Source organism: Falco naumanni, chromosome 12 (genome assembly GCF_017639655.2).
Source record: "Falco naumanni isolate bFalNau1 chromosome 12, bFalNau1.pat, whole genome shotgun sequence".
Classification (NCBI taxonomy): domain Eukaryota; kingdom Metazoa; phylum Chordata; class Aves; order Falconiformes; family Falconidae; genus Falco; species Falco naumanni.
The window spans coordinates 22,579,894-22,597,508 of NC_054065.1; the positions used below are offsets into that span (position 1 = coordinate 22,579,894).

General features: G+C 47.2%; 1 protein-coding gene across 5 annotated transcripts; it reads right to left on the minus strand.

The window, feature by feature from the left end:
- Nucleotides 1-276: 276 nt before the first annotated feature.
- Nucleotides 277-17,600, minus strand: LOC121096141 (kinetochore-associated protein NSL1 homolog). 5 transcript variants are annotated; one of them, XM_040611790.1, is made up of 7 exons: nt 17,430-17,600; nt 17,082-17,166; nt 15,216-15,346; nt 13,211-13,265; nt 10,403-10,470; nt 3,294-3,398; nt 277-925 (listed from the first exon to the last, which is right to left on the minus strand). In XM_040611790.1, the coding sequence occupies exons 1-7, from the start codon at nt 17,598-17,600 to the stop codon at nt 740-742; spliced, it is 801 nt and encodes a 266-aa protein (XP_040467724.1). In that variant the 3' UTR covers nt 277-739. The 5 variants fall into 5 exon arrangements, 3 of the variants coding, with proteins under 3 accessions (XP_040467724.1, XP_040467727.1, XP_040467726.1); XR_005830360.1 differs by lacking the exons at nt 277-925; nt 3,294-3,398 and adding exons at nt 6,500-8,132; nt 8,398-9,806; XR_005830359.1 differs by lacking the exons at nt 277-925; nt 3,294-3,398 and adding exons at nt 6,500-8,245; nt 8,398-9,806.
- Between the last annotated feature and the right edge of the window lie 15 nt (nt 17,601-17,615).

Sequence of the window (17,615 nt, forward strand, 5' to 3'; positions counted from 1 at the left end):
TGACAATCAGCATTAGAAACTGGCCAAGCCATGTTTTAGGATATAAAACACTCCAAGAACTAATGTCAGCAGGGCTGATGACTGAGGATGTTAAAGAACTAAAGACTGGGAAAACTCATTTGTTACACACACTTCAAAAGAGGAACTAATGAAGAGGTGATAAGCAAATAATAAAATAACTGACAGGAAGATTAGCACTAGACTTTGGATTTGACCAGTAAAGAAAAAAGCAAAGATGTTATAAAGACTAATTATTGAAGAAGGTGGAGAACATCGTAAAGACGGGACATCACTTTTATTAACCAAACCTGTTTAGAGAAAAAAAAAACAACAAAACCAAACAAAAACAGCAGCCAGGATGTGATACACATGGATGACAAGTGACAAAGGGTTACTGGCAGTGGACGTGTGGGAGAAAGGCATCCCAGCTCAAGGTCGGTACTTTTCCCTGTCTACATTCCAATGCCCGATGGTGGGCTGCACCGCACTTTGACATTTCTGAATACAAAACTGTGGCTTGAAGATCCTACCAAATAAGAAGTCACAGTTCAAATTGCCTTTTTTTCCATAGTGGTGTTTTCTTGAGATTCAGAAGACTATAACACTTCAACAGGGAGAAGAGCTGCATGGTCAAGCCCAGCCCTCTGATGGTAGACTTTCACCATCAGTAGACAGTTCTTCAAATCTCCCATTAATGGCACTTTCATGCATCACATTTAAAGGCGACTAAGGACAGCTCTCATCTTGGCAGGCAGCTGGTGAGTGCATCGGGCCTTGGGACGGTCACAAAGTTCATGGTGCAGTGCAATAGTGGACAGATCTTTTCGTGATCCTTCAACACTTCACTCAAGTGTTTCATTTCATCTGTTAGCTTTCCAATTTCTCTTTTCAGGGAGGTATTTTCTTGCTCAAGAGTCTCATATTCCTGGAAGGAGAAAAAAAAAAAAATCCTACTCATAGTCAAAACATTCCTTTCAGTGCTTCCACCTCGAGTGTATTCACATAACTGTAGAAAACAGTGTGGTTTCTCATTACAATGTGAAAAACGCTACAGAAAGGCAGACACAGCCTGGGTGCTGGAACAGGGCAAGTGCTTTACAGCCTGTGCCCTGACCACACTGCGGTTGCTTTCGTGGCCCTGAAGACCAGGAGATGCTCCTGGCCCTTGGGGTCCCCAACAGCCCAGGGCTGTAGCTGTGGGTGGCTGCATCCCTGTGGTGGCCTCTTCCAGCCCTGGGCTGCCTCTTCTGGGAAGAGCATAGAAAATGAAAGGACTGACTGCAGGTAGGTGCTGGGAAAACCTGGCGCCTGGCTTTGCCGGTGTGGAAAGGGCAGCCCCTGTGCTGAGCCAGTGCGGGGAAAGGCCAGGTGCCAGCTGAGATGCACACCTAGCACAGTGTGACCAGTGCCAGCCACTCTCCTCCAGGCTGGTCAGGGCTTGTAGCCACTTGCTCAGATGCCCAGGAGCTCACGAGAAGAAGGAAGGGAGCATCACACCAGCTTGTTCTTAGCTCCGCTTTGTTACCGGAAAGCCTGATCACTGCCTTGGTTATCCCTCGCTTGGGCTGCTTTTGAGCTAAGCCTTCTCTGGCAGTGAATAAGCTGCTGTTAACTGCAGGGGAATTTTGAGATGCTCTGCAGCATACATCTTTGACGGATGCCAGACTCACACATCACATTTTTTGATAATGCGTGTCTCAAGCGTCCCTGCTGTCAAGACTTCTCATCCCAAAGAGAAGAGAGCTAGAGGTTCAGAGCCAGCCCATGGAAAACCTGCAGGTGTCTGCACCTCACTGCTGGCCTAGGGCTCAGCAGTCACCCACTCAATGTCACCTCCCTGGGAAAGCTTCAGAGCAAACTTCAAAGCCTACACATACCTTAAAAGGCCTGTGTAGGCTTTGCAGGCAGCAGAGAGAGCCTCTCAGGCAATGCTCCTCTGGGCAGCCTCCCACCACCTCACGCCCATGGAGTAAAACAGGTACAGTCCTCCCAACTTGTTATTGTAGCTGAACTCCAGCCACGCTGTCCATCCTGACTCTGGTTCTGCTCTGCTCACCTCTTGTTGCCCCAAACCCCATGTGGTTGGGTTTTGGGGTGAATATTGCTCTGTCCCATTTTCAGGGACAAGACTAGCAAATTATTCTTGCTATGAATGAATGCCTACTCAACCAGATCTGCCTGTATCTAAGAAAACCTGCATGCCCGGCAATGAAGATTCCCAGCACGAGAAAGATCCTCAAGTTCAGAAGGAACATCAGAGAGGCTGCAGGACGGCACAGGGCCCAGAAAAGATTTCACAAAAGCCAGGGGTTACTCCTTTCCAGAAGTACCCTGCACCTGGCTTTCTCAGTCGCTGACTCAGAGGATATCTGGGAAAAACCAAACCCAAAACTCCCCACACTGTCCCTCTCGTCCTCTGCTGACAGCTGGCAGATCCTTCCATGCTGAGAAAGAGAAGAGCCTGTGCTGAACCTCCAGAGCTGGACAACTGACCCAGTCACAATTGCAGCAGCACAACTAACACCCCAAGAGCCCTGGCTACAACAAAAGCACTGTTGTGTGAGGTAACATCCAAAACTAGAGAAAGGGGATTCCTGTCCTCCAGTGTTTGCACTGGGGACACGAGAAAACTACGCCACATTGTGATACTGAGAAGTATTTAGAGTTTCTGGAAGAATCAGTTACTTTCACGGTTTTTTTGGAAACACCCACTGTTATTTATCAGAGCATACAAGTATAACAGCTAACCGAACTGTGCTCTCACGCTTGGAGGTTTTGAAGTTCCTAAGAAGCCTTCAACTGGGTATTTCTGTCTCACACTGTAGCTTTAGAACTGACTTAAGCCAGCACTGCCACTAAGCAGCACGGTCCCCTCCTCCTCCATCGCCTTCCCCCTCACAAGGCTGCAGGCATTCAGTCTCTGCCACAGCCAACGTGACAAGCTTAATGCTAATCCAGAAGAAAATGCGTTTGGTTTAGGGCAGAGGAGCCCTGCGATCTGGTTCACCGGGTGGTCACAGGAGTAGCCAGAGAGGGAGGGTGAGGCGGGGGTAGGACCCCTCTCTCCCTGGCAGTGTCACCGATGGCAGAGCTGCGCTGTCAAACGCCAGCATCAGGGACTGAACGCTCCCGACCAGGCACCCCCAGCTTGCCTGCCCCCACCTCGCACCTGCGGCTCCCTAAGCTGCGACAGCGCAGCGACAGGCCTACACCTGCTCGAGAAGTCCCACTTGTTGTCAAGTCCCACGCTCCGTACCCCAGCCGTGCCGGCAAAACACCAATTACCCATTCACCTCGTGGAGTTTATCTGCTTTCTGAGTCTGCTTCTTGCGGCTCCTCTGCGCAGCAACTCGGTTTTTTTCTCTCCTCCTCACCTTCCTGTCATCTTCCTCATGACTCTGGAAGACATAAGCCAGAAACACTCCGCTAGTGTTTGAGGCGCAGGCAGAGATGGCGTGGAACCGTTCGCGAGAACGAGCACGTACTCCGAGTTGCACAGCACCTACCGCCGGCCTCCCACCGAGCGCCCGGTGCCCGCCGAGGGCTGCGCATCCCGCGGTGGAGGGGCGGCAGCCGGCGGCGATGCCCGTGGGACGGCCGCCGAGCCCCGCGGCCACTCGCTCTGCCGCTGGTGGCGAAACCGGGCGGCCCCGTCACCGCGGCGGGGACCGGCGCTCCCCGACGGGCTCCCTCACACCTGCCTCGCCGCAGCGCGGCCGGGCAGACGGAGGTGCGAGCGGCGGGGAGAGGCGCCGGGCCCCCGCAAGCCGCCGCCGGCGGAGCAGCGCTGTTTCCCCGCGGCGCTTCTCCCGGCGCCCCCGCTGCCTGCAGCGGGGAACCGGCGCAGACCGCGGCTTGTACCGGCGGCAGCGAGCCCTCCGCGCACCTCTCCCACCTGGGGAGGGGCCGGCGCCACGGCCGCCTCCCGGGAGGGGAAGGGCCGGTGCCCGGGGGAGCGGGCACTCCCGGCACGGCGCTGCCCGGCGTGACTCAGCCCCATGTGCCCGCCCGCAGCGCCGAGCGCCTCCGCCCTGCCCCTACCTGCTGGCTGCCCTCGGCCGCCGCGCTCCGCGGCACCGCGCTGCCCCCCGCCGCCGCCGGGACGGCGCACGACATCCCGCCGGCTGCGGAGCCGCCCCGGGGCGCCGCTGGGCTGCCCCGGCCCGCGGCGGGTGGGAGGGAGAGCAGGGCAGGGCAGGGCAGGGCAGGCCGGGGCGGGGCAGCCCAGGGGCCGGGGCCGCGCCGCACCGCCCCGGGCCACCGCGGCACCTGGCACCCCCCGGGGCCGGGGGCGGAGCTGCCTCCCGCCGCGGGAGCGCCGCCGCCCGCATGGCCGGCACGTGGCCCGCCCGGACCCCCCGGGACCGAGCCCCGCCGCGCCGCGGACTCAGCGCAGCCCCCGGGAGCCGGGGGAAAGCCCGCACCCCCCGGGGCGCGGCGCTGCCGGGCAGGAACCGCCTGAAAATCCCCGGGAGAGCCCCAGCCCCGGGGTCCGGCTGTGCCCGGCGCCCCTCCGGGCGGCCCAGCCGCCGCTTTCACTCGCAGAAATACCCGCCCCGCAGTTTCCCTTCTCCCCAGATTCCCTCCCGGCGGCAGGGCGGGCCGCCCCCCGCAGCCCCCGGCCCGCCCGCAGCCCCCGGCCCGCTCACCCCCGGCCGCTCCTGCCCGCCGCGCTCCTGCGGCATCGGCGCTCGGCAGCGGGTGAGCTGCGGAGAAGCGGCAGCCGGCTCAGCCCGGAGTGGCGGGCGGGAGGGCACGGCACCGGTGCCGGGATAAAGCGATTTTCACTTTCGCTACTCGCCCTGTTCCTTTAAATAATAAGGAAATGCCGCGGGCTTCTTGTAAAGGAGAAGCCAGACAAGACTGCTGAAAACACAGTTGCTGCAGACAAAAATCTCTCTGTTCCACTATTCCGTCGAGAGTATTTTAAACAAGCTGAACAATGTTTCTTTTAGCCCTCCACACACTTTCCTGACATTCGAATTGAGCCGTTGCCTCGGCCCTGTGCTCTGAAGGAAGGGAAGGTGTTTGCACCGGCAGGTACTTCAGCATCCTTGCTCTGCCACAGCTGCATTTATACACCGTACCGGTGCACGCCCCAGGCTGTGCTCAGTCACGGGGCAAACACGTGGCCATGCGAGGAGGGTTAAGTGCCCCCAAACCCTAGGGCAAGCAGTCATAAAGCCCCAGGTATCTTAATAAATTAGATACTTCCCTGTTTTTCGGGTTTCCCCAGAAGTTTGAGTCATCCAGCTTAGATGGAGATGAGGTTACAAAGTTCGCAAGCTGAGTAAATATAGACTATCCTTTCAGGAAGATCTGGCTAACAGTTTGTGCTGAAGGTGGAAGAACCGTACTGCTCAGGAGTCCAAGAGAAACTGCAGTCTGCACGCTGCCACAGGTTTCCTGGAAGGCTCTGGGACCATCAGCATTACTGAAAAACCCAAGCAGGACTTCCCCATGGCAAGCGCTTCTCGCCAGTTGTTCCACCTCAAAGCAGCTTCTGCCTTCATCTTCCAGGCTACCCACACCTTTGCCTTTACACTTTCTCAGTAGCTGCCCCGACCCCAGAGGACCGAGTACCTTTGAGCTTTCCCCACTCCAACGGCCACAGGGACCTACAACTTGGATGGGGCACCCTCACCAAAGCGCCCAGACCTCACCCGGGTCCCCAGACTGCGCTTGGCCTCCCCGAGCATCTTACAGGATGTTCCCAGTCCCCTGGTTTCTTTAAAAGCAGCCTTGCTTCTCCCTTCCTCCACCATCCAACAAGACGCTTACCAAGGGGATGCTCATGGAGGTGGCAGAAGGCGTGGGTTCAGTGCTGTTCTCCAGCTGAGGGGATCCAAACCAACGTGACCCAGAAGGCAGCCCTAGCCGCCAGGCAGTGAGCGATTAGAGGGGGAATTGCTCACAACCGCTCCTCTGAAACAGTCCAATCTTGTGTTAACAACACATCACGCTGTTGAAGATAACGGAGTAGAAATATAGGCACGTGCAGACTTAGTTGGGACCACTGCTTAGAAAGAGCATGCTGGGCTCTGTGCTGCCTTTTTGGCTTTAGCACAGCTGAAATGAACAGGACTAGAAGCCGGTATTTTCATAAGCTCAGGGACCAGGTATATTCTCTTGTAATAAAATCTATGAACTGTGCAGACAAAATACCTCAACATCCCTTCAGAGTGACCTGTGGGAAACAAAGTCCTCTTCCACAGAGGGACTTCGAATTAACCCCACAGGAAGCTCTCACACCGTTCCAGGAGCAATGCTGCCGCTACTGGCAACTGCACAAGCAGGCTATCTAACAGCATCAAGTCCTGAGCAGCTTACTAAGAATTTATTAGTACTGAATAAATACCTACTTCATTGAATAATTCCCAGCAGCTGCAGAGTAAGGTTTCCAGGATCCCAAGGCATGCAACAAGTCACGGGACAGTCCCCTTGAGCCTGAATACAGCCTGCTCACGTTCAAAGTGGCAAAGGAAATTAAAAGTCAAAATTTGCTTGTGGGAATGAGTTTCTGCTTAGTATTAAAACTATCTCTGGTACATCTGTAGAAATGCCTACACAGTAATTCCAGGTAACGCAGCAGTAAAGGCAGAATGTTTCTACGCAGGAGATAAAACAAGCCCAGAAAGCAGTCTAGGCAGCTGAGTTTACATTTTATAATGGCAGTTTATCTGTTATTTTCGTCTGCACTGAAGCAGCCTACACACATGCAACTAGTCGCTGTACGCAGCTTAGCACAGTACGGCCCTTCTGAAGAATGGTATGTGTCAGAACTGGGCTTCAGAGCACCAGCGCACCCAAGCTTCCAGACATCGGTGTCCACGTGAAGATTTCTAGAAGAGGAGCTTCCCTGCATGCTGTTCATAATCCCCTTTGTTCAGAAACTACATGCAGCAACAGTATGTGTACAGACTGCTCCAATTTGCAAGTTTTTCTTGCGTAGGGATGGCCCACCCTCAAGTGATATGCACGTTGCTGACAGTACATGCTAACAAGCAGTGAGATGTTCCATCTCACCCCAAAAAGCCAAGAAATTCAAGCTTGGTTTGCACATGTTCCCAAGTATCAGTCACAATTGAGCTGTCTTACAAAATTCAAAGGCTATATAAAGAAAAACTACCAGACATTTCTTGATGCAATACCAATTCGCCCCAAGTTAAAAATAAGAAGTTTGGATGTTGTGACATTTCAGTAGAAGACACTTAAGACACTTGTCTTGCATAACACTGCTGATTTCTATGAAAAGTTAACTGAAGGACAAAAGGCTACGAGAATGGGAAAACCAAGGTATTTCATGTATTTCTGGGAAGAACAGATCCCACGCACAGACAGCTGCAGGTATCACTTACTGAAGAGTTTTTAAATAATAATTTGAAAAACAGCTGAACATTCATGTGTTGAGTTTAGCTCATCACAGAACTTGCACTTAAAGGGAGGTCATCTGACACCTTCCATTGCTGCTTGGCCAAAAGCAGCCATTACAGATTTGTGAATTCATAGTTTATCTGCTGCACTTGGAATCTTGTTTTCTTTATCCTTCTTTACACTGTTTATTTGGCCAGCATTGCCAGATGCATTTGTTTTCTTTTCCCACCCAGCTGTAGTTGAAACGAGGGCTACGGAACAAGGCCCAACTGCCCTAGCTCAGGGCATCCGTTCCCACTTCCTTCAGACCCTGGGCAGACCAGCTACCCCGCAATCTCTTAACGCTAACACGCACTGTACGGTGAATTCATTAATTGGCTTATTAAGTCTTAATCCATAGTGCTCTCTCTCCTTATTTCCCAAGGCATTTGTGCTACCTTGGCCATTTTTGACAGGACCTCTTCAAAGAGATGTGCCTGTTCCTAGCTATTTTCTGTACTTGTCTATCATTATTTGCAGAGAAGAAAGGGAAATCTTCCCATTAACACAGTAAACACTTAAATACTATAATGGTAGCCATGTGAAACTTTGCAGGGCTCATCTTAAGTCTAGGAACACTCAGAGAGTATCAGTGAATCCTGGTGAAGCAAGCCACAGTTGGGATTTTCAGCGCAACCGTTCCAGTCACACGTTCCATGGCTTTGCAGCTCCCGTCCCTCTCACATCCTGTCCTCTCTTACATTAGATGCTTTGTAGCCCTGGGATTAACAACAGTTGTAAGTTCAAAGGCAGTAAATGGAAGCACTTCAGTTACTCGAGCCAGAATTTAACACAGATGTCTTCTGAAGTACATTCACTGTTCAGTCACCACCTATTCCAAGATTAGAACGGATAACATTATCTGAAACCTTAATCTTCCTGGACTGATTTAAATTAGTTCATAAAAAAACACACGTCAGTATAGAAGAGAAATTGGAAAAAATATTTACACACAATATACAAAGTCTCAGTATAGATGCTCACCTTTACAAAATAAACGATGCTAAAATCTGTCACATTTTCTTGAAAATTTTCAGTCTCTTAGACATTAAGTTGGACCTATCTTCTTACAACAGTCCATTGCATTAATGAAGCTTCTAAAAAGCCCCTCCATTTTCTGTGTGAGAAATACATTACATAAGTATTTACTGCACGCACATGCAATGATAAACCAGAGTTATGAATGGTTAAGACACAAGGCTCAATTTAGTAATACTGTGCAATCGTCTAGGTACTAATGTGTAAAGGGAAAAAAAAAAAAAAAAAGAAAGGCAGCTAGCTCAACTTCATACCATTTACTGGCAGCCTATACTGATCTTTAAAGTTTAGTCAAACATCACAAATGCATACATGACCCAGTCAAGATCTTGTAATATGTAGCAATGTTGTCCAGGAAACCCCCAGACTGCATAATTGGATTACATGAAATGAAACAAGAGATGGTAAGATGTGGATGGTCGAATCCTTGTTCAGAAAAGTACACTGTAAGTAAACACATACAATTACTAAAAATCCAAGTTTGAACAAACACAACTATAAATAAGCCCAGCTGACCCAAATTCAGGAAAGATGGAATAGCAGGGACCAATGTCAGATTTGTGCATGGATTTTCTAAAAACCATAACACTGTATCAAATCTGATGTTTTCAACATGTTCCAATGTGAATTTCTTTATTAATTATTTAAAAAATAGCCACTTGACTTGGTAATAAATGAGGGTGCATTAGGAGAACCAGACACTCTCCAGCCTCTTCAGAGACATGCTTAATGTAAATTAGCACTCAGTGGTTTACTAAAAGACCGCCCACATACATAAAGCATGCGCACAAACTCTGAGAAGCATGAGAACTCAAGCTACATGCTGTAAAAAACAAAAAATGAGACTTAATCACCAAATATACTTGCTGAATATTGGATGCTACTGGTATGTGTAGGCTCATATACCATCAGTGTGCCAGTAAAAACAGAAATATTTAGAAGTATCGAAGGCTAAATAATTAGCTTCCATGTATAGCACTGAATTGGAGAGGAGGCAAAGTTTTAAGAAAAAAAGACTGAAAGCACCGAACAGGAGTACGACGCATATTCCAACCTGAAAATACTAAATGAGAAGTTCATGTCCTGAAAGTAATCTTCCTCTGTCGAAGTGGGTAGCGTCTTCTTTCCGATGGATCTGCAACTTTTTTTCTTTTTAGCAAAACATAGGGATTTTTACTGGTAAGAGTGTCTGCTGGTGTGACTTCTCCTGGTGATACAAAACTTTGGACGTTATTATCCTCCTTTGCCTTGCAGCCAGCAAAGACTTCATGCCGCAGCTTGCAGAGTTCCAAGATTGGTTGCCAAGTTAACGCTTGGGAAAAACCTTCTGCTCTTTCTATTAGCACTGGGAGAGACTGCAAAAATAAATGCAACTATCTCAAGTTACATGGGAAAAGTAATGGTTACAATGAATGAAATATGTTAACTTGATTCTGACAGGCACAAAAGCTTCAATGTTTGCAGAGACGATGCTTAGCATGGCAGGTGAAGGTTGAGAACTCAGAGCTACCAGCCTACCAGTGACAAGGGTCTACACTCAGAAGCCAAGCAAGGAGTATGCCAAGTTTAAATGTTCCTTCATTACCATCTCTAAGCTGAGTAAGTATCACAGGAACACCACAGTTCATGTCTGAGCTGGTATTGGAATAATAAATGTCATATGCTATGTGAAGTTGTACAGGTCTTCAAAAGATGTTTTATTTTTCAGATGTTGCAGGTTCTACAATCTCTGTAAAAATATTTCCTATAGTCCCATCTCCCTTACTACCACATGCAGGGGAACGCTTTACAGATACAACTTCAGCAGTCCAAACCTAAAGATGTACTTGCTTCAAAAGTACAGACTTTTTTGTACATGACTAACCAAGGTGCATTAGAACTCCTGTTTTGTGACATATTATCAGACCAAGAACATAAGAAAATATCCTCATGGAGCACACAGAGATCTCACCTTCATTGTTCCGCTAATCTGTTCGGATGCCGTTTCTGTCACCTGCTTCAGATCTGCGATGTAAGCATCTACAGAAAAACATAAAGCCCAAATAAACTTCTGCAACGTAACTCCCCCCAGTATTTGCTATCAACTTCTTAGAAACTGGACAGAAAAGCAGTAGAGTCCCTGTGTAAAACTTAAACATACAAAACATCCCTTTCACTATAGCATTGAGGACAACAGCTTGTATGTTTTATCTCACTGTTACTACTCTTTATGTAGTAAAGTCCAGCAGTAGTAGGGTCCAGCAGTCTCAACTACAGCAAGCCATAAAGTTCTTCACTAGAAAATCTACAGCTTATACAAAACAGGAGACACAGAGTATTTGTCATAAAGGAAGAAAACAGTTATAAAAAAACACATGAAAGCAGCAGAATAAACAGAACTGTGGAGAAAACGAGATGAAGGAAACCCATTTTAAAGAGAGGAAAAAAGTAATCTTACAACTCCAGCAAGTCTGCTTTGACAATAAAGGTTATGTTTTTCTCCTGGCTTAACTTACCAAGCATTAACACCAAGAATAAAAAATAAGCAAGTGTAAACAACATGAACTCTATTAATTCTGCTGGTTTAATAAGAAAAGAAAGAAAAAGCAGCTTTCAGGAGCACTGAAGCAGGCAGCCTGTGCAGAACACTGGGAGAAAATGGCATATATTTGATTGCAGTAGCAATATAATAAGATCATCAACACAATTTAAGTTTCTGACAATTGATTTACAAGCAGTAGTAATTCTTTACTCAAGAGTTAAACTCTAAAGTTGTTATAAAAATGTTTTGCATGTCTTCTGCCATTCTGTCTGCAATGCTACACAACCAATAGCAACAACAAAAAATAAAATCAGCAGATAAACATCATGCTCTTGGGAACTAAGCAGCCTCACCTCCACTATTATGATTTTTCTGTAGGGTTTCACCAGTGCCTGCAGTAGGATGCAAAGTTAGATGGTGCACACACGCCTCAAACCCTTTCAGAGTTAAACACAGCATTCTGCTTTCAAAGTCTATCTCATTAGCGCTACTGAAAATCTAAGTCAGTCACTGTATTCTAGTGCAGGGTGACAGTGATCCTCTGCTGAAATGTAGCAAACAGCAAGAGACGGTGTTTTATTAAATCGTCTGTCTGCATGCCCAGTGTGCTGATCAGACACGGTTTAGGAACATACAATCCACGTAAGAACATGGATGCTAAAATGCCCCATCATTCAGTTTGGAAGAACAGTCCAAGAGCAGCCTCTTTAAACACACCACAGAGGCCTATGAATGGACATTCTCTAAAAGAAGGGTATGTCCACAGTGAAGCATTCTTACAACAGAGTATTGGGATTGGAAGACCAGTGACCCTATGAAACAGTAAGGAAGGAGTTAAGTAAAAGTAAAAATAAATACTTGGATTAGTCCAGTTATACAGAAAGACTGACACACAGTTAAGTGAAATTTGCCTGCAGGAGTTCAGATTAATATGGACAGCATTATATTCCTCAGTGTTCAAGGCTTCCCAAAACATAGGGAAATGAAATAAGGAAACGAAAGGTATTGAGTAATCGAAACATTTTTGGTTTCTGGCCACTGTACTTGCTAAACTGGGATACATAAACTTCCCAAAGACTACATAATACTAAAATTCAGCACAAACCCTATGCTGCTATCTTGCCTAGGACTTTGCTGTTACCAAACCTAAAAACACAATACCCTAGTGTAAGCTGTTACTAACTTACAAGTAGTTGATTTGCATCAGAAAAGCATAGATCTGGACACTAGAAACCAAAAGTAACTCAGACAAACTGACGCTCTTTACTGCTCCTGTTAGCTGCTTTGCTGCACAGGCTGGCATTTCTGGAAGCAATGTCTCCTGTTTACAAAGAGGAAATAAATGATGTCTAGAGCAAGTCAGATCAACAGGGTAAGAATCGGAACATTAAGCTCAGCTTCTCAAACTTCTAACACCACCGCCTGTTACACCAGCTTTACATCATGGTCTGTAATCCATAGTAAGGGTTCTGCAACCACGCTTTTCAGCTTACAACAGCATTGGTAAATTGTGTCATTATTCAATACTTAATAACAGGCAAGACAAAACTTTCAATTTCTTAAGGCCAGCCTCAAAAAAGCACATCCCAATCATCAACTGCAAAATACAGAGCCTTATTCCAAGGAGTCTGTATACGGAATCTTTCCAAAGCATGAGGCAACCTTATGATATTGTTTGCTGTTTTGTTTCTTCATCAACCCTTACAAGTGACACAGGCAGGATAAAATTTGATGTCTACTTTGCAAGTTAGGAGAGTCAATGCTGCCATCACTAAGCACCACACAACTGCTTTCAATTCCCTGAAGAAACTAACTGATTAGGAAGAGAGACTGAAGCATTTCTAGTATTCATGTAAAAGAAACACAAGAATGGTCAAAGTATAATGTCAGCAATCCATCTAGTTCCCCATCTGACCTCCACCAGCGGTGAAGGAAAGTAGTAAGAAAACCTCTTGAGGGTAGGCCTGTGGCAATTTCTACCCAATACACACAGAACAGGAGCTTTTGCCTTTAAGTACAGTGTCTAACAGCAGGTAGTACTTAGAACAAGAGAAAAGGACACAATAAACTGATGCAGCAATACATTCAGTTATGACAGACTTCTGGCTATTTTAGTTAATTATTTAAACAGTCAATAATTTTAAACAAGTTTAAAGAAGGAAAACTTAAACATTTACAGCTAGCCAGTATGGTAGGCAGTGTTTCCTCAGACAATTGCCCTCCCCACAAAATCTTTACCTTGAGAAGGCTGTGATCTTATCTTTTCTGGTGTTACGACAGGCTGGTAGAGCTTCTGCATATTCAAAAAAAGAAAAATTCTGAAACATCCTTATATGATTTAATAGATCTCTTGAAATACACATAGCAGAGCAATTGAGAAAGGCTAATACAAGGAGATGGTGTTGGAATTATTTAGATAAACAATGTTTCAGAAGTACAGCTTATAGATACTCAGTTACTGCAAATAGTGTTCTGGTTAACACAGTTAAGTTCACTGCAAACACATCTCCAAAACCTGCTTTGCTTTGCAGAATTCTAATTATTAAAGCATGAGAACTGAAATCCAGGCATTTTGGAAGAAGCATTGCCACCTGCTGCACAACCGAGGAAAAAAGAGCAGCTCTGGCTTTTAAAGAGCCATTCACAAAACCAGTACCCCTTCACAGAAGAGCAAATTCAAACAAAGGGTATATTAAGACAAAAAGCTAAGAAAAAGAAAACATTTAAATGACCACATTCTACCTCTGCAATTTGTCATGCATAAGTAAGAACACCCTCCTTCACAAATCAGGCTCTCTGGCTTCTTGGTCCTACTGTGAGTCCTTGATTTGACATCAGTTAATTGTGATATGCAGCTAAATAATAATAAATACTGAATACAACTAATACTTAGTTATATAAAAGGTGGAATTAGAAGTAACTACTGGGGAAGAAGGAAACAAAGCAAAGACATGGGATTATTGAGTTATATCATCTGCAAGTTGGTATTTTTCTCCCCTTCAGGAGCTGTTCCCCAACCTTCTTCAACCAAAAGTAGGAGGAAAGTCCCTTATTCCTCCCTGTAGTTTTACCAGAGCAAATCTTTCACAGTTCACACATCTTCTTAGCAAGTTTACAGTAACAGCTCCAAGCAGAAGAAAAAATATAACAAAATGTATTAACTGAAAACCTACAGGGTGATCTCTTGCTTTGGCAATATAGGGAGATCACCACACTAAATGAGTGGTTCTCTCCAGATAAACTGCAGTTAAATACCGTGTCTTCACAGTTGCTCTTCATGCCTCAGAAAACATGCACCCCAGGAGTAGCTACCGTCAAAGAACATAAAAATTCCTTAACGAAAAGCAGAGAAACAACTACCGCCTTTGCAGAAGTAGCTGATGGGGCGGGGGGGGGGGGGGGGGGGAAGCCACTTCATTTACAAAGATAAACTAAAATCTTTCTGCATTTTGCAGACACTTTTAATTAAAATTATTATCTAGTTGTGGTGGTGTAAAATTCAAAGACCCCAACAACAGAAAAAAGGTACCATGAGAGGCATTCTAAGTAACTAATTCACTTCAAGACTCAGGTAGAACATAAGTTTTCCTTTTGCAGAAAGATTAAAAGGTCTTGTTATGCAATAGCATATTCTATTTTAGTTGATTTTTTTGTTGTTGTTTGTTTTACATACTTGATATATTGAAAAAACAGAGATATCAGAAAAGGCAATATATGTTAGAAAATATCTCAGGTTTAAGACAAATACATACCCATGCACTTTTACTTACTGCAAGTCATCTATGCCTGGCTAACCTAGAGTTATGTTTGTCAATTTTAGTTCTCAGAAATGCAATGTGGGCTCTTAAAGAACTTTCTAAGAAAAATCTCTGTCTTCTTCAGTACAGAATCATAGAACAGCTGAAGTTGGAAACGGCCTCTAAAGACAGCCTAGTCCAACCCCCTACTGAAAGCAGGGTCAACTATAGCAGGTTGCTCAGGGCCTCATCCAGTCAGGTTTTGAATACCTCCACGAACATTTCCAAGGATGGAGGTAACTCCACAGTCTCGCCGGGCAACCTGTGCCAACATTTGACTACCCTCACAGTTAATGCAAAAATCCAATTTCATTATATGATGAAGAATCAAAAGCAACTACGGGAACGAACTTAAAGGCCCAACATTGGATGACTTATTTCTTCAAGTTACACATGGTCAGCAGCTACTACGTGCAAAGGTTTTCTGAAAATCTTAGGTTACTCACCAACATTTCTTGCTCTGCTTTCATGGTTTGGACAGCATGTACCAGTATCTTTTTAGGCCACTGCTTACGCTTTGCTGCTGTCTCTACTATTAGTTCATCAAACTGATCTTCAAGAATTTTAATGTTGGAACCTAAAAATGACAAACACACAAAGTTATTGTAGGAATTCTCAATATTTTTTTTTATTTGAGGCAAAGTCATAAGAAAAAAGAGTTTTAGATCTGAAATAAGAAATTATGCATGATTATCAATGAAGAGATAAATATAAGTCTTGAATCTCTTGTTAAAGCAATATAGGAATTGGAACACAACTCGATGCTGGCCAGTTAACTTTTGAAGTAAATGAGCTGGGGGGCAGGGGACAAGGCAGAGAACCATCTGGGGAAAAAAATTAATCACCTTCTTAGATCTAATGACTACACTGCTATTGACATAATACCCCAGGCTGGCTCATGGTTAGCCTGCCAGGACCCTCAGGTCCTTTTCAACCTGCACCTCTGCAGGGGGCTACCCCTTCCCCGGTTTAGGGCTTTGCTTTTTGTCCTTGCTGCATGTCGTGAGATTCCTGGATGCATTTCTCCAACCCGTTTACATTCCACTGAATGGTCCTGCCCTTGCACATATTCACTGCATCCCACCCTGGCTGATGTGAGCCACAAATTGGGTGAAGGCAACTCCTCCTCCAGGTCATGGATAAAGACATTAACAAGAACAGGTCCCAGAATAGACACCTGAGGAACTCTGCTCGTAATCAGCCCCAAGGTGAAGTATGAACCATTAAACACTACCCTCTGAGCTCAACGATCCGGCCATGATGGTGACCTACCTAGACCATAACATCCTAGCTTGAATGCTCTGGGAGACTTTGATTAAGTACTGGAGCAATTCCAATGGAACGCCACCAAGAGGGCTGGCATCTGGAGGACGTGACGTATGAGAAGCAGTTGAGGAAGCTGGGTCTGTTCAGAGAACAGAAGGCTAGAAGCAATTTAACTGCTACTCTCAGCTACCTACTAGGTGGTTCTAGAGAGGACAGAGGCAGGCTCCTCTCAGAGGTGTGCAGCAAAAGTATGAGAGGCAACAGTTAAGTTAGAGTAAAGGGAATTCCAGCAGACCACAGCAAAGGAATTTTTCACCATCAGGACAGTCAAACACAGAAACTGACTGCCCAGAGAGGGCAGGAAGCCTCCAGACTTGGATCCTATTGCTGCGTTCTATCTTTAAGAATAGATCACCTTACCCTATTCCATTAGATGTTGTACACTCCCTTTACTCTGATAAGAGAAGCTGATGAAATAGAACACACTTTTTCCTAACTTCCCAAATGAAAAACCTTGCTTTGAAATACCGACTTTCTAAAAGCTTGCTGTAGACTTTCCAGCAGGACAGCAAGCGTTAAGCTCGGTGAAATCTTTATTTTTCCCATGTTAATATTGGATACTTTGGGAGTCTCTAAGCTACTTTTCTCTGGTAGTCAAGAGCAGATCGTTTAAGTTATGTAGGCACCGTACTAGTGATAGCTGGAACTTTCGCCTCAAGATCTGTAAGGATCTTGACAGAACTGTCAAGCAAGCAACGGTCCTTCAGATAAAGCACTTTCACCTTCCCTTTTCTTCTGGATACAAGTCCCTACGTGCCTTGGTCACCCCTCTTTCCATTTATAAATGCTACTCTGACAACAGCTGTCCCACAGAGCAGCAGTTCCCACCTTTACACGGGCACATCTGGGCCGGGTCTGGCCTCACCTGCTCTGCGAGCGCCCTTACCGCTGCTGACAGCCGGGGGAAAAATGCCCAACTAAAACCACCACATACAGAAACCAAAACCAAACCGGCCAGCACGAAAACAATGGAAACCAACGCGTACCACTCTGCAGCAGCGAGTCATCCAGAGTCACCTCCCAGGGCTGCCCGTTGATGGTGACGTTCTCCCGCACCGCCGTTTCGAAGCTCTGCAAGACACGGGGGGGTCTGAGGCGGCCATCCTTCGGCACCGGTGCGCGACCCCCGCGGCCCGAGAGGCCCCTGCTGCCTCGGCGCCTTGCCCAGGCCGACACCCGGGGCCCGCTACACCCCCGCCGGGCCGAGGGCCGGCACCGCGGGGCACCTCAGCCCTGTGCCGGGCCCCCGTCAGGGGCGGGCGGACCCGGCGGCCCGGGCGGACCCAGCGGCCCGGGCCCCCCCGCGCCCCGCTCCGCCTCCGCCTCAGCCTCACCCCGAGCGCGTCCCCCACGGCGGCGTCACCGCCCGGCTGCCCCTGGGCCAGGGCCCGCACGAAGGGCGCGCAGAGCGCCATCACCTCGCCCAGCCCGCGCCGCGAGCAGCACTGCACCCGCGGGTCCCGGGCGGCGGCCGGGCTGGGCGGCGGCACCGGGCTGGCCGCCATTTCCTGCCTCCGACG

Coding starts and splice junctions, on each gene's coding strand:
- LOC121096141 (XM_040611790.1), bottom strand. CDS start 17,600: ATGGCGGCCAGCCCGGTGCCGCCGCCCAGCCCGGCCGCCGCCCGGGAC. Junction 17,167..17,429: donor CCGTGGGGGACGCGCTCGGG/GTGAGGCTGAGG, acceptor CGTGTCTTGCAG/AGCTTCGAAACGGCGGTGCG. Junction 926..3,293: donor AAGCAGATAAACTCCACGAG/GTGAATGGGTAA, acceptor TTCTCCTTCCAG/GAATATGAGACTCTTGAGCA.